This window comes from Neopelma chrysocephalum, unplaced genomic scaffold, assembly GCF_003984885.1.
Source record: "Neopelma chrysocephalum unplaced genomic scaffold, ASM398488v2 Primary Assembly neopelma1_24, whole genome shotgun sequence".
In the NCBI taxonomy this organism is placed as follows: domain Eukaryota; kingdom Metazoa; phylum Chordata; class Aves; order Passeriformes; family Pipridae; genus Neopelma; species Neopelma chrysocephalum.
Window position 1 is genome coordinate 41,474,865 of NW_020897693.1, and position 17,223 is coordinate 41,492,087.

The following is a 17,223-nucleotide window of genomic DNA, read 5'->3' on the forward strand; positions in this document are numbered from 1 at the left end:
CCTTGGGCATGATTTGGGAAGGTGAGGATGAAGACAGGATTATGCAGATACAGTTTCTGCTTTACAGAATTGTAAACCATCTCTTAAAAGCTGAGGGGTATGAATTGAAGTCTACTCTGTTGTTGTCAGCACTTGGAGGAGCAGCTCTAAAACCTGGAGACCAACAAGGGGGAAAAACTCATTATGAATGTTTTAAAGGGAAAAGTTTAAGCAGAAGAGATGTATGTCCATGTTTGTGAGAGAGACATACATTTATGTATATATGCATACTCACTCATACAAATATGAGTCTGTATAGGTGAGCACTCACAGAGTTCACTGGAAACACAAAAGGTCAACTTCCCCCCCCACAGCTGCATTCCCCATGGCCTTTCACATCCACTGCTCTGCTGTAAGGATGGAGAACTCCTTGCGTGTGCAAGACAGATTAGGGGTCAGTCTCCTGTGGAGAGCAGAGATTCCCACTATGGAAAATTTGCCACTTGAATTTGTCCTGCTTCAGGCTGGTTGATTCTCTGGATTCTTTAAAATCATTGGATTTTGCATAGATAAATTTTACTGCCCTCTGCTTCATTCCTTACTACCTGAGCAGATGAACTCTTTTGCCAATGACCTTTTTGCCTCAGTGCAGGGGGAACAAGATCTCTTGCAGTCCCTTTAGCTCTGCCTCTGGTTTCTAGGAGTCAGACAAGACTTTCTCACAGTTTCTCATGCTTCCTTTTGTCTTTTGTCTCCTGCTAAATAATAATCAAAAACTCAACCCATAAATACTATTTCCTCATCCATAGGTCACGTAAGAGCTGTCTTAAGTATGAGTAATTTAAAGTCACTGACCAGTAAAGAAAATTCTGACCAGGTGTTGGTGTCTCTCTCTGAGCTGGTGGCTACAGCCGCTTCTCAGTCACTGAGGACAAAGGGGTGCTTTGAAGATACAATTAATTTCATCCCAAAGTGAATATCTCAAACAGGTAGAGGGAGAGGGAAATCAGATGAATCCCACCTGTAAGAGCAGGGCTTGGAAAAGAAGCAGAGTTAAGTGAGTTTCCTCATCTCTCCCCAGAACTGGCTGTCCTGCTGCCTGAGAGTGTCATGCTGGTCAGCCAGGGGTCAGGCAGAGAGAGCAGGGACTGCTGGTAGCAGGCAGTCTTCTACAGCTCCAGTGGCAGAGATCACACACTGATGTTCATCTCGAGCCCATCTAGGACTTCTGGAGGGTGTTGGTAATGAAATGTTTGCTTTCTGGGATATAATTTCTGTTCCCTGCTCACAACTATGCAGTAGTAGTCAAATAACCAACCATAAGCTGCCTTAGGACATTTACTTGCACCTGTACTACTGTGTCGATTATTTGTTATGTGCATTTGTGTTCTCCCTTCTCTATGCAGAAGTGATTGCTGAGACAGCTTTATACAAATGTGTCCTGAAACCTTTGAAGGAAGCAATTAATTCTTCGTTAAAAGAAATACACACTAAAGATGGATCCTTACAGCAGCTGAAAGAGAATCAACTTGTGATACAAAACACAACTACCACTGACCTAGGCATCATGACCAGTGTGCCTGAAACAGTTGTGATGGAAAAGATCCTTCACAAATTCACAACCATGCACAAGACCTACTCCCCAGAAAAGAAAATTGCCATCTTGCTGAAGACCTGCAAGCTCATCTATGACTCCATGGCTCAGGGAAACCCAGGTACAGCACTTCTACTGAAATGGTATCCCTCACGGGTCCTTCTCCATGTATCAAAGGAACAGGGTTTATGATACAGCTCGTGTGGTAATATTCACATTGGAGGTAGCAGTGGTGGTTGATGTGTTTGGTATCAGCTGCCCACAGGTTGTGTTCAGAATGGGATGGCAAGTGACTGTGAAGTTCTCTGCACTAATGACAGGTATAAGATATTACCTGGTTAAACTCCATAACTCCAAAACCCAGATATTTTTAAGTGTGTGTGTTATGTGTCATGTCCTTTTTGCACAGGTCTTCACACAGCCTTCCATATATCCTCAGGGCTCTGTCCTGATATATTACTCTGTAGCAGAGTAATGGTAAATTCTAGGAATGGGTCTTTGGGAATAGTCTCTTGGTTTGGCCTTTACAAAGTTTTGCCTAATTTGAGGAGGAGATGCAGAATGCTAGTACTGTTTATTACTAATTCCTGATGCTCCAGTGAATTCCAAAAGCCACTGCTTCTTCAGTGTGAGGAAGTATGTGCTCTGAGTATAAACATAACTTGAGCCTCAGGCCAATCACTACTGCACACATTAAACCACTGACCTGCAGACAGGATGCATCTTTGCAGATAGACCAGAAGTCTCTTCCTCCAGCAATCTGCCTTGCCAGTTTAAGAGCCTTTTTGTATACTGGTGAGCTGATGACCAGCCACACATAAATTTGGAGAGAAGCCAGGTATTAATTTGCAATAACCTGTAGTTTTTCAAGAACTCACAATCTCCAAAGGTGCTTTTAGCTGTTCTGCTTTATTTTGTACTGGCAACACTTGGAGCACTCATACATACATGTGTCCCTGCTAAGCCTCACCTCAAGGTCATCCCTTCGATGGTAAGCAGCGAGGTTCAATGAACAGTCTAGACACATTAACAGCAGAGTGAGAAGCCACTCCAGGGCTGAGCCTTAGCTGCAGGGTGGACAGGACCTCTCACTGTCCTTAAGTATTATGAGAAGATTTGGACATGTGCAGGGAAATTTGCTGTAAATTTGTTAAAACAGTTGTATTAAGTCTGAGGATAAATTTAGAATAGATCAAGGACTTGCAAGCCTCATTAAAACCCACGTAGGAGACATGGTCTCCTTCTGATGCTGGTGGTATATTATGTGTATGTCACACCTTAGCTCAGGGTTCAAATTTCTCTATTGAAAGAAATCTTGTTGTGTTATTTTATGTAACAAAAATTAGGGTCAGGGAAATAATTAAAAAACCCCTACACTAAAAGATTAACATTTATGAAACAGATGATTTCATTGTGGTTTGCTATGCCAACCGAAATGCTTAATTTTGGCCAGCTCAGCTGTTTTCTCATGTTGAGTACTACTGCTAGTGGGGTGCAGGTCAGAAGCTGATTTCAACTCTAGGCATCCAGTTTCCTCTCCCTTATATATGATCAGTGATGCATATCAAGGCCTGGTCAGAAGAAAACTGGCCTGGAACTATGGAAACGTACCCCAATGAATTCAGGCCAGAAAAAAAGAGGTTAAGGGGAGGAGAATGCTATAGTCCAACTCCTGGAAAACAGTAGACTTGGAGAGACTTGGAAACGCCCTCTAGACCCACTTAGGAGTCAAATGTGTGAAACTTCTTCCACAAAGTGAATTGAACCCAGATCACTTTCATTTTCCACCTGGCAAAAACAAGTATCCAGAAATCTGAAACATTTCTCTGACAGGGATTTCCTGCCCATGGCATGCCAAAGAGCATCTGTGGGCTGCTCAGACCAGATTTCAGTGGGTAGGAATTCTCCTCCTGCTCTCTGCCCATCTCAAGAGCAACAGCAAAGGCCCTCTTTTGCTTTCAGCCAGCCATGAGGCAGCATAGTGCTCTTCATACAGGAAGAGCAGGGGCCATACTCAGCTTCCTGTGCAACAACCTCTTCTTTTAGCTCCTTTTCCTCACTGCTGAATTAGAAAGTTCCTTCCTCTTCCAAGATCAGAGTAAGTGGAACACAAAACTAATCATTCCCTCTGCTGCAGGACCAAAATCAGTCTACCTTTGTCAGAAAAATTATCTGTTTGATAATATGGTAACTACTTATGTTTTCTATTTTAGTTTGTAATTTGTCTGCTCTTTATTCACTTTACGATGACCATAGGATGAGCTGACCTAAGAATATGGTTTCATATCTCAAATCAAAGTGCAAATACCACCAAATCAAGCACCTTTTTTTTCTCAGATCCATATGAAAACACAAATTTTTGAACATTTTGAGGCACATGTACAGCAGTCCTGGTTTGGCCAGGATGTCCCAAGAGGTACCAAGTTTTCTTTAAAACTAAAGATAGGCTTATTCAGGAACATCTGTGCCTGTGGTAGTGCCCATCTTTGCACTGCTGAAAGAGTCGTGAAACTTTGAAGCCTGCCTTGTCTGACTCCATGTATTTCAAGATATTTTAAGAAAGGAGGAGATCTTTGCTTTGATTGCAATTCATACTATATGACAAAATCTGGCTGATAAATTGGCTGTGGTTGAGCTCTCTGATACTTAAGACTAAGAACTGAATGGGTCAGATCCTCAGCTGCTTTAAACTACCATCTCTTCCTCAAGTTGAAGGCAATCAACTTGTGGATCTGATTCGTCACAAGGAATTAGAAGGGCAAGATCAGTCTTTGTCAATACACCTTTCTCCCAACAGACCACTGAGTACAACTACAAAATACAGTAGGTGGCCGCAGATGGGTATCGTGCCCAGCTTCTCACTATGTACTTTGGGGAATCAGTCGATGGAGTTCAGGTGATTCATCTGGCTAGATGTAAGTTTCTGCTTTAGGGTGAGATGACTCTAGGCAAACTCCAAGGACAGTATTGATTACTTTGTTACTAGCTATAAAAGGAATGTAGGGGAACTGGTTCAGATGCTCGTATGTACTGTGTAGGCAGTGATATTAGTAAGTGAATCCTTCCCAAAGGGACAATTATTATAGTATTAAGGTGTCTCACTGAACTTCTCCAGCTTATATGCAAACTTAAATAACAGCAACATATGCCTCCAAGAATGTAACCCACAATCTAAAAACATGTAACCTGACTGCTAAAAATACTAGGAATTGTTAGCAAGAAGAAAATGCATTTAACAAACAGGAAAAAAAAAGAGTTTGGAAACCCAACCCCCCAAAATGGCTGGCATTTTTTTGGCATTATTTTATCTGTGCACTAGAAAAAAGTAAGAGGCAGGAATCATGCTGCTCCTACATTTGGAAGGTGTGCTACAATACCCACAGGGACAGGTGGGCACATAGCTCATTTATGTAGAAAAAACACACTTATTATGTATCTTTCAGAAATACCTTTACTCAGACAAAATATTAAAGGTGTTTTGTGGGGTAGAAAGAGAATCTCTGCTTTTCATCAAAAACACAAATGTCACTTGTAGAGTGAGAAACAAGATGCAAATTTTCAGTATGTGTGGTGTATACTGGCAGTGGTGTGCCTGGAGCACCAGGCCTTGTGCTTCCTGGGAACTGCCACTGTGTGGAAGAGAATTGATGGAAAAACAAAAATAGAGCAGCAAATAGGCATTAGTTTGTGAAAAAAAACTGTGAGAAAAACAGGCCAAATTTGGTCAGTCCATCAACGAGGAAGATCAGACATGGGAAAACTCTAAGTTTAAGTTGGAAGTTTGAAAGATGGGCAGACTGCTTTCTAAGGTAATTCAAGACGAATGAATAGAGGTACAATTTTCTTACTGCAATATTTTTAACTTGTGAACCACCTAAGATTATGAAGCTTCATCTTTGAACTGCATAGGGAGCTGGAATTATATAGTTCAAAACCAGTTCTGTGCTAGTGATGGAATTGGCCAGGTGACTGGCCCTAAAACATCTGCTTGAATAATTTCTGTTGCATAGTTTTGCATGGCCAATATGTAGTCTACTTTTGGGAGAAGTGGACAGATAGGACATATATTACATTGGAATATTTCTCTTCCTTAGCTTTTAGAAGGAAATTTGTCACCTTTGAGCAGACAGATATTGGCTGCTCTTATGCACTCCCATATGGCTCCGCAGTTGATAAAGCCATGTATGTCTTCAATGGGATAGCTGAGCTTGTGAAAAGGAAACTGGACTCAAATACTTCAGCAGCCAGTGCAGAACCCATGCTAGAAGCTCCTAAAACTAAGTCAGAGCAATCCCACCACATGGCTTATTATCACATCACATTTCTGAGAAGGAATATAAAGCTATGCATAACAGTTTTACTTTGATATCTTTGAGAAGAGGATGCTTGATTTAAGTTACTATTAATGAAGACTGATGGACTATAGATTTTGGGTTTTTTGCTAGCTAGCACAATTTCTACATTTGAATCAAAGAGCCAGTTCAAATTTTTCATGGGGAACAAATTCCTCTGATCTCTAAACCATATATTTTTGAAGTGGATTCATGCTGTCTGCATCTATTAACTCGCTTAATTCAACTATATCATAAATCAAACCTTGTAAAGTAGTATGAGATAGACAAGAGACAGTAAAATGCTAGGAAGGATAGTGGAAGGACAGTTACAATTTTTCTTATGATCTTGTACAAATCTCTCTTAATCTTTCTGTACCTCAGGTTTCCCAGCTATAAACTGAGCCTAAAATCCATATTTGCTGGAGATCTGCTGCTAGACATCATGCCAGTGTTCATAAAATATTAGAGCAAGGTGCAGGCGTCATCACAGTCTGCTGGTTTTCAGAATATACGCAGAGGGAAAAGAAATGCATGAATGTGTTAAAATAGTTTGTAATTTCTTTATGGAGGCTTGGGCAGAATTCCAATTGGTTTCAATCATGTATTTAATTAATACCCATCTATTCAAGTGCTGCATCCCAGCCAGGATCTGACGTTGTATTTGCTTTGCTATAAACATAATAGGATGAGCTTGTGGCAGAAGAGAAGGCTTATTTTAAGCTTCTTAGAGATATTTATGAAATAAATATTTCCTGACCCTGTAGGGAAGAAGGGAAAATAAAGCAAGCAAGTCATATCTGGAGTAGGACACCACCACCTTGAATAAGTAAGTTCAGTCCCACTGTCACTGAGAGCAGTGGAAGGGTCAGAGCTAGATTAACTCTGTCATCTGCAAAAATACCCCTCTGTGAGAGACCACAAATGGAGCAAGCCACACAGGTCTAGGAATTTGGCTTTGGCCCAGACTGAAAGTAGAGCTGAGGAGGCATCAGCCTGCAGAGAACATCCCCACTTGCAGCTCCCAGATGGACCCTGGTTAGTGCCCTGGTGCTTCTCATCAGACAGGAAGCATGTGGGTTACACATTGCTGAGCAGCACCAACCATCCGAGTACCTTGGTTCACAGGCACTGTTACATATATCTTTGTGGCCTCTTGCCTCTGGACATATTTGAGTTGCTGACAACACCTATCAACTCCACAGATAGACCGAGATACAGAGCATCTCAGGGCCGTACTTGGTCTGATGGCTGTACATGTCAAAACTAGTTCCTGTGCCTGCCGTGACATTCAGGGCCAGAAGAAGAAAGGGAGATTGAGAATCCTACCCTCTCAGGCACCTGTCCTTGGTTCCACATGCAGTCAGTGGAGATAAGTTGTTACAATGCCTACAAGGAGTAGGTGCAATATACTGTGTCTGACCTGTTCTTGGCAACACTGAAAGTTTGCGGTAACACGTGGAGTCAGAGCTAGATCCTTGATGACTAATTTTGATTTCTCTTGTTGACACATTCTGCTCCTGCTGACTTCAGCTTTAGCTACAGATGTGGATATTTAAGAATCAGGCATCATATACCCACAAGTGGATTAAGGTGATGTCTAGTAATTTGTGCAGGTTGTGAGCATACAGCATATTGAGAATGTGTTCTCTTTCCATTATTGCAGTCAGACATCCCTACTCTGTGTTCATTATTCAAAAAGAAACAGTATATCAGATTTTCATATTGAAGCCATATAAACAGCTGGAAGTCCAATAATATTCCTATGAAATCTTAAAGTTGAGAAAAGTTTATAACAGGGACTGGTGGGCAAAGCATCTAAATTAGCTTGTAGAAATGAGATAGAAAGCAATGAAAAATATTTGATTCCATGCCTTTTTATACATACAACCACTTCTCAGCCAACAAAAAAGAAACAGAGATTCTGTAGGAGTTCTTGAAAATTGTCCTCTAACTTTCAGTTCAGCTGACACTAAAAGTTGACAAATGGGGACATGGAATTGTTTAGTTTCAAATGGTTGTTTCCACTTTCGTTAGTTGGTCAGTCCATTGTCTGGTTTGTGATCTCCTTTAGTGATATTTTTAAAAACCACAATAAACAAACAGAAAAAACCCAAACCAAAACCCCAAGGATTTTTTGCTTTGTTTTGGTTTGTTTTGATTTTTTTCCCAGTGGATAGGAATTTATATTGTGAAGTAGCAACTTTCTTGGATGCCCTAGTAGACACAATATGAATTGGTCATAAAAGAGAAGTAGTAGGGAAAATTCTGCTATCGGTATTGCACTGGAAATCCCTTGGCATTTAGGAAATTAGAATCATTCTACCCGTGCCACTGGTCTGTAACTACTACTTCATAAAGAAAAAGTTTTTAGAGAAGGGAAAAATAGCCTACCAAATCTTTGGTATTTCATCTTCCTTTATACTAGTTTTATATCGAACTGATTCTCTTGCCCCTTGATTTATTTGGATCAATAGTAGAATAGGGATTTTCTCTGTGTGGTTTTTCTATTACATTTTCATGTCTCCATTGTGTTATCTTTTTTTTTCTCTGGAAAATATTAAATAGCTGTAATACTAAGCTGCTTGTATTAAGGTAATGTATATGACAGTAATGAATTGGACCCTTCACAGAGCTAAAGCTTTCACAGAGGCATAAGCCAAGGCAACAACAGACAAATAAAATGTCCATCCAGATGTTAATGGAACAATAAAGTTCATTTATAGTTTGATTGAAGACTAAAGGCTGTTTCTTTTGACTAAAGGCAGCCATAATAAAGCAATCAGAATTGAAAGTGTTAATCCAGCTTTCATTCAATAAATTGCCTATGTTGTGGCATGTGTGGGCTCTGTCAGAAACAGCTGAATTACAGCTCTGACAATCTCTCATTCTCTAACACTTTGTTTTAACTGGATCAACTCTCTGTCCACTAGATATATTACTAGGTTTATTTCAAAGCCACTTTTTTTTTTTAATCAGGGGCTAAGCTCATGTTTATTTGAGGCTTCAGAAGAATATTTTTCTTTGCCAGTGGAGAATTTGCGTCAGCTATGAATGACAAAAAAAGAAACCTGACTCATGGCAAAGATTTGAAATAAGTCAGTGGGAACATTTGAGAAACAGGAATTTATGCCCTACCATGGAAGAGAATGTGTACTATGGGACAAAAATGGTTAGAGCATTAATTTCACCAGAGCTATATCAAGGGTAGCTTTGACTTTGAGGTGAGGCAAGCAGTTCTCAAGTGAGACACACGTGGCCCATGAAACCAACACATCCAAATGCACAGATAAGAAAATCTACCCACAGTCGGAAGAAAGACATTCAGAATGAAAGCTTTGGGATTAAATTGAGAGGAATGGTCAAGTCTGAGTGTTCGGAAGATAGGCCTGTTAAGAAGCTTGCTATTATGGGTTTTCCATGATGAATTTACAACACGTTGGTGGAAAGTGAAAGCGTCTTTCAAAGGAGAAAAGTTATCCCTGTGTTCTTTGTGATTTATGCAGCGAAGCTTCAGTTTGGATTCTATTTTAACCAATAATTATTTATAATGATGACTGTTAACGTGCATGGTTTTTCATCCTCGGAGATCCATCCCAAAGAGCTCTTACAGATTACACATTAGATCACTTTGTTGACTTTGCAGATACGTTTTAAGCATCAGAAATCTTGAGTACCTGCTGCACACCAATTTCAAAAGCTAGTCTAAGTCCAATGTGAAAGGCTTTTTGTTTTCTTAGCTAGATGCCATGGCTAGAAAGATGATTCCTCTTGGGAGACTGTTTTAATTAGGAACACGTAGTGTGATGTTTTACCTTCTGAAGGAACACAAACACAGAAGTCTTCAGTCCTAAAAGCCACTGTCTCAAATTCTATTTTCTGGGTTTGGGTCCCACACATAGTGTAAACCTAAGAGAATAAATACTCCTAATGCTTATAGACAACTTCCCTGCTAATATTGCCAACCTGAATTGCAGTCTTGATGTCAGTGTCAAATCAGAGTGACAAGATAGAAGCCTTTGCACTCTTCAAAAATTGCCGCATCTGTGACCAATGAAGTTGAAGTCTTTCTTTCTCCAGTTAATACAGAATGGCAGAAATGGAGCTCACTAAAATTTTCAAGCTCATATTTTGGGCTTGAAGTGATCTAACTTTCTCTTTTTCAGCATTTTTCTTTGCTGATGGTTTCGAGCTTTAACTCTTCAGGTAATAAAAGCCAAAGTCTGCAAAGGAGATGCTGGGTGAGAAGTTGTCACTGTTATGTTGGAATATGTTTTTGTGGTGAGTTTTTAGGACCACTCTGTGTTTCTCTTTGTTCAGGGAAGCCATATGGTGCAGATGACTTCCTCCCTGTGCTCATGTATGTGTTGGCCCGCAGCAACTTGACTGAAGTCCTTCTGAATGTGGAGTATATGATGGAACTCATGGACCCTGCACTGCAGCTAGGGGAAGGTAAGGGTACAGTGTTTTATCATGGGATATTCACCTCGGGAATCATTATTTACCTCACTTCAGTGTTTGTGAAAGTGGGGTAGAAAGGCTCTGGCTAGACTTTGTGGATAAGCTTTGCCAAAGCTGCAGTTCTAAAATTATTGTCAAACACTTCAATTCCTTTTAGCAGTGCAGTGCCTTTAGACACCAGCTAGAAAGGCAGGGACCCAGCATAAATGAGAACTGAGTTACTAGATTAGTAACCTAAACAGAGACATCTTGTGTTCCTTGGTCCAAAGGCTGAAAAGCTAGAAGGTTTTTGCCTAAAATGAAGCAGCTGCTGCAAAACATTTTTTGGACACTTTTATTTATTCCAATTTAAAAAGGCACATTTTTTAAACTGTACTGCATTCCCGAGGCCAGACATCATTCTCATGGTCACTCTACTCTTAAATTTGTGTGAACCCGCTGATAAAGTTCTCTGACTGAGTATCATAGCAAGGCAGAGGAAGAAAAGTGGGGTTAGAGTAGAATATCAAGTTTGGATATGAATAAAGACTTCTGTTGTTAGAGACATAAATACCCCAGGGAACTGTGGGCCTTTAGTTTCTTAAATATAGCTTGGGAAGCAAATGCTTTCCAAGTGACAGTTATGCACTCTGAATTAGGAACACTGATCATTTATCACCAAGTAGTCACTAAACCAATAAAATGGGTTTTATTTTAGACTTTGGTTTGGTAAGTACTGAGATTCCAGAAAGGAGTCCTGGATGGACAGCAGTGGACTAATTTTATTTATATTAAATAGAGGTGTAAGTCTGAAACTAAGACCATGTCATGGCAACACAGTGCAGAGGGGAACAAAAGTAAGTGCTTATAGAATGAGTAGTAGCAATACAACGTATTAGTAAGGTGTTTCTACATAGGCTAATTTTTCTGCTGAAAATAATTGTTAGCAGAAAAAATGCTAGCCAAAGAACAGCATTTTGCTGACATAACCAAGCAGTTCTTGGTAACTACACCGCCCACAGGTTCTTCATTTCAAATGGGCACACTATCAGGCTGGTTACTGAAGTCAGCTGGGTTGGGGAGCTCAGGGTATCAAAGGCAAAGCTGGCTGGAAGTTCTCTTAATTCAAAGATGCAAAGGCTGTGTGAAATGTGCACTCTAGTCAAAGGGGGAAAATTTTGTGATAGAGTTCCAGATCAAACTGGCTGAATAATCACATCAGAAAGAGGACTGAGAGTAACTGCAGATACAGGGAATAGGAAAAAAAAAACATCTCAGTGAAGACAGCTCTGAGATTGCAAAGTATAGGTCTGGCAAAAGTTTACTTAATTAGGCCTTTCAAAGTTGAATGGCAAAAGGTGATTCAGGTACAAAAATTAAAGGAAAAAAAGTAAAGGAGAAGTGAGAAAACTGTGAAATTGCATAGGTCAGTACACTAAATCACTTAAATTTGGCCTCCAAAAGAAAAATACACAGAACTAATTTTATAATAACAGTAATATTGACTGCTGGGGCAAAGACAAAGGCAGATGATGGGTTACGACTGAGCAGAAATAAAAATACTTAGAAGTGGGAGATAATTCATAAAAAAGTTGTAATGAAATCCTGTTGGGTGGGACTGTGAAATCTTCCTCCCTGGATTTTTAGGGAAGGGATACACCAGGTTGTGGGTTGTGGGTCTCACCATCCCATCATGTGGGCCTCTTGACTCAGCCAGAACAGGAGAAATACTGAACGACAGACAAGGGAGGGTAGTAACTGTATTTAAGAGGGAGAAAAGTGGCACTTTCAGGGTTCTTAGTCTGTTCTCAGCAGCTCTTTGTGGGAGACAGTGAAGGAAAATGAGTGTGTTTTGGGTGAGTGCAGACCTGCATAGCTGTGGGACATTCCTCAGCGATCCACCGGGGTATGAAAAGTCACATGGCAGTGTCTTGGTCTCTCCTCTCCTACACCAAACTTTAGTGGTGTTCTAAAAATACTGCTCTTAAATAAAGTGCTGTCTTAGCCACCCTTGAGCAGCCAGCCGCACTGACGGTGGAGCTCACCGACGCTGCGGAACCGCGGGCTGCTGCGCGGTTTGGGTGATGTGCAAGTGCCATCTAGAGGCAACTGCAATTAGCGCGAAACTTATGAAAAACAGGGTTGCTTGCCCGGCTGACTGACCGTTGTTAGTTCTTCCCGTTTTCCTGGCACCGGGATGCTGGTACGGTATCAGGGAATGGCCTCGCAGCCCCCGGGACACTGCGCTGCTGCCCCACAGCTCTGCGGGCCCATCCTGCCCTCCCTCCGCTTGTCGGTGGAGCTGAGCCCGGGCAGTAGCTGGGAAAGAGCACTTCGGCCAACCCGGTGCCCCAGCGAGGGGTGCCCTGCAACCAAAGCAGCGGCTTCCTCATGTTCACCTCTACCCTTATCAGGGCCCTGATATGGATGAAGCCTCTGTTGATGAAGCCAGTTCTTATGGTCCAGCTGCTTCTCCGTGGCTGCAGTTGGTTGGTTGTTACCTGCTGCAACCAACAGCACAGCAGTCAGGGGATTTCTGAGGGAAAAGGGCTTTTTCCACTTTATCCTGTTTCTCTCTCCTACCAAGATTTATCTTGCAACTCTGAACAGTCCAAGAATTACAGGCAAACACCTGGGATCCCTGTGTGGTCAAGAGAGCAGCGGGTGGCTTGTTCCTGCAGGTCTGACACATCCCACAATGGTGCTGAGCCCACAGGAGACGTGGGGTCCAAACATTCCAGCAGTGTTGCTGGAGTTGGAGGGGCTGAATCCAGGCCTTGTTCTTCTCCTGCAAGTGCTTTATAATTGTTTCTATTTCCTTATAATATGTGGACTGCTCAGGAGCCCAAGTTACAAACCTGTAGCATGGCCCCTGTCAAACACAATAAAAAGATGGCCATGTCCCAGAGAATAAACCATCTGTGGCTTGTGCCTGCTTGCAAAAGCAGCTTTTGTAGCTGTTTCTCTTCAGCCTGTATTCCCTCCTGGAACATCTACAGCCTCAACAGTCAAGGCAGCGACACTGATGTGGAGCAGGAGGGAATAGAGGACACTGGTTGTTAGGTGTCCTTCTGCTGTGTTAACATCAGTAACCCCTGCACTCCTCGCAGCGAGGCATGGGACCCCTATCCAAGGGTCAGACAGCTGCCACTGCACAGGCACCAGCAGGATGGGTGAGTGTGGAAATGAATGGCCCATGCTGGTGTGATGTTCATACTTTTGCCTTTTGCAGGTTCCTATTATTTAACCACCACCTATGGGGTCCTGGAGCACATCAAGAACTACGACAAAATCACCGTCACGCGGCAGCTGAGCGTGGAGGTTCAGGACTCCATTCACCGCTGGGAGCGACGGAGGACGCTGAACAAGGCCCGAGCTTCCCGCTCATCAGTGCAGGTAGCTGGCATTATACTATAGGAAAAATGCCTGGAAGATGAACATGCTTACTCCATGCTTACAATTTTTTAATATGGTAATTATTTTAAAACAAGATTAATTCAAATCACTATTAAAAGAGTACGTATGGTACAAGATTTTCAGATCCTAAAAAAACACACCTCATTTGAAATACATACTACTTACAAAATGCATTTTTAAGTCTCTAAGTACTCTCATAACATTGTAGTTTTAAATATGATTGTAGAGTGATTTTGTTGTTCATTCTCAAAGGAGGCTTGCTAGGAGCTGTGACGAGGATACAGGGAGCCCCTCTTCTCCATCACCCTTAATGCCTGGGCAAATCATGGGTTAAACTGAAGAGATGTAAGCAGGCTGTGCAGGGCTGTTACTAGATGGCATAAAGCTGGAGGAGGATCAGAGACATCCCAAGAGCCAATCAGTCAAGCATCTTCCAGCACCTAGCTTCTCCTGTCCAGCAGCAGGAAAGACCTAGCAACATCTGGTTAGCTTTGCAGCCCAAACTGTGTATGGCCAGGTGAAGACCTTCTCATGCACCAGTGGGAGAGGGTCCCAAGCAGGATGGGTGCTCTGGGCCTCCAGCCATGGTGAAGCTGGGTGCAGGTCCAGGTGGTCAGGATGCCCTGTCAGCCCCATGTCCTGTGATCGAATTGTCACCCACAGGGAGGCAGCAAAGGCCACATCTCTGGTTCTGTAGAGCCTTCACAGTGCAGAACTGAAAGTTGTGCATGCTGTGGTGTGTGTTTCTGTGTGTGCGTGTGTGTTTGTGTCTGTGTGTGTGCTCATGTGTGTGTGTATGTGTGTGGTGTGTAAAGGCATAGGAAAGTCTCCTGAGGGGGACACGCAGTCCATGTAGGCCTGTGAAAAGCATGGAGTTGAACAGGTTTCCAATGTTGCAGTCAAACCAGTCCCCGATGATCTCAGAAATTGTTAATGCACATATCCATCCAGCCCTGAGTGCTGCTCTAGCAGTAGCTCATAGCAAGTACCTAGCATGGAGCATAACAGCTGAATGAATAAAGCTACATTTCCCCAGAAGATTCCCACCACCTCCAGCAGCTGAGGCGGTGTTTTCCACCCCTTTGAATGAGGGGTAATGTCAGATGCATGTGAGCCCATCCTGGCAGAGATAAACAGCGTGCTGATGTGTTCAATGGGCCCCTGCCCGTCCTTCTGGCTGCCTTAATCATCTGTAGTGATATGCCATAAATGCAGTTTGGAAGCCCATAGTCCACACATTTGGCAAATTTCACTTCTCCTGAGGAACCTCAGTATTTTCTGACCAAAATGGTCAGGAATTGTTTTGAGGTTCTTAAACATGCAGGTTCCACTGTGACCAAAAGCTCTCTAGATTCTGTTCCTCATGTGTTTGGCAAGAGGAAAGTTGTCCCAACAGTTGCTACTGCCTGAAACAGGATACAAGTAAATCAACCTTCTCAGCATAACATCTTTTGCTGTTTCCTTCCTGATGGAAGGAAGTTCAGAATACACACTCCCAAGGTGCTGTTTGGGTGACTGTGGAGTTACAAGGGTCACCACACTGCCTTTTCCTGTTTTTGGGAAACAGGGGGTTTTCAGGCCAGATCTCTGACGTTTGTGATTTGTTATTCTGGTCTGTCACTTCTTTGCATATTCTTTCTCCAGGAACTGTAAAAAAATGGGAGAATGAATTGTTCCAGACTGTTCATTAAGGATATTCACCAAAATCAGAAAAAAGCTTTCATCTTTTTACAGGGCTAATTATTTGTTTAAGTGCTTGTTAGTTTAAGTATTTGCTGATTCAGAGCTTGTCAGGGGGAAAAAGGAGAGAATAGCTAGGACATTGGAGAACAACTGGAGGATATTTGGGAGCATTTAGGAGCTCTGGGCAGCTATGGCTTTGGGGCTGAATTCTACTTCCTTCAGTCCTATGTTAACTGCAAGGCCTATCCTCATGTTTCTCTTCAGGATTTCATCTCTATCTCCTTTCTGGAAATCGGTGCTCAATCAAGGACACTTGCTTCCCGGAGCGACACCACAGCTGAGAAGCTGAGCCAGCAGTGTGCTGAGAAGTTTGAAGTCTCCAATCCCAAGGACTATGGACTCTTTGTTTATGTTGATGACCAGTGGCTGCAGCTGGATAAAGATGCCCTTCCTCACCATATTAAATCCTCCCTGCTGAAGAGTGAAACCAAGAAAGATTTCCATTTTATTTATAAACCAATAGACCCTAAAACCCCACCAGTTCCAATTGTCAAAGAGTCAGACTTTCTCTAATGGGCTGTGCTGTTTTTTTGCTGCATTTGCTGTCATCCTGGAAGGGCTGGATAGTTTACCTTGTGAGATCCTCTGGTATCTGCAGTTCTCAAAAGGTCTCTGGAGTGTGGCCTTCAACACAGGGCAGGTGGGCTAATTGTAGATGCTGTCTGAACACAGGGCATTTCTCAGCAGAGTTCATTTGCAAAAGTAAAAGGAGCATTCAGGAGAACGTTCATCCTCTGGAAAACTTGAAATATCAAGCCTCATAACCTCCCACTGGCAACCAGCTGACATTGCACAATGTAAACGGACAGTGGAGAAAATCCAGATATCTTGCAGAAAAGTGGACATTTACTTCATACTAAATTAATGCAGGTGTGAATCACCTCTGTGCACAAGGCCTGTGAAAGGTCTGCACACACTTACTTCAATCTGTTTGGAGATAAGACTGTGTTTGTGCCTTACAATATCTGTTCACCTAGTTTGAATAAACTGGGTCTTGTCTGATGTATTCAGTGGCATAGGGATGTCACCTTTAGCAGAACTCCATCTCCGTCTTGCTGTCAACAACATGTCTTTGCCTTTGAAATCCATGTAATTACAAACCATGCAAGATGATCCTGTGCCTTCACTAAGAATACATTTTTTGCCATCTATTTTTCACTGAAATCAGGTAGCTTAGGAATTTTCATCACTGTATTTTTCTTAAAGGCTGGAAGTCTTCACCATCAGTTTTATATGTACAGCAGTTTTAATCACATCGGTTGTATGATAGTGTTTGGTTAGTTGTATATTTATTTCAATGTGTGATATGGTGCAATTATTTTGAAATAAGCCTGTGTAAAGAACTTAATAATTTGCCCAGTGTATCAAACCAGATTAAAAATTTAAAGTCAAAAATAGCTAGAATTAAATACCTGTCCCTTTTACCTGGCTGTCATTTTCACTAGTGTTATCCTATCTATAAGTCCCACCAGGTTATGACTTTAATAAATTCAGGCTGTTGCAGGCAGAACTTGGTAATTCTCCTTTCTACCTGTGCTTTCATTCATTCAGTCATTGTAGACTTAAATTTCCTTGAAAACATAAATTCCCACAGAACACATTGAACCAATGCAAAAACGTATTTCATTAAATTTGAAAACAATTTTTCAGGATTGGATAATGGAAGTGTTAGTTGCAGGACAGGTCCATGTTTTTGGGTACCTTCATTCACGCAAGGTG

General features: G+C 41.9%; 1 protein-coding gene across 1 annotated transcript in view; it reads left to right on the plus strand.

Moving 5' to 3' along the window:
• The window catches only part of RIN3 (Ras and Rab interactor 3), a 65,409-nt gene extending 48,510 nt beyond the window's left edge, over positions 1–16,899 (plus strand). The window contains exons 7-10 of the mRNA XM_027673679.1: positions 1,386–1,694; positions 10,225–10,356; positions 13,577–13,740; positions 15,709–16,899. Coding sequence (XP_027529480.1) covers positions 1,386–1,694; positions 10,225–10,356; positions 13,577–13,740; positions 15,709–16,017 — 914 coding nt within the window. The 3' untranslated portion in view covers positions 16,018–16,899. The remainder of the gene's footprint in view (positions 1–1,385; positions 1,695–10,224; positions 10,357–13,576; positions 13,741–15,708) is intronic.
• The last annotated feature ends 324 nt before the right edge of the window (positions 16,900–17,223 follow it).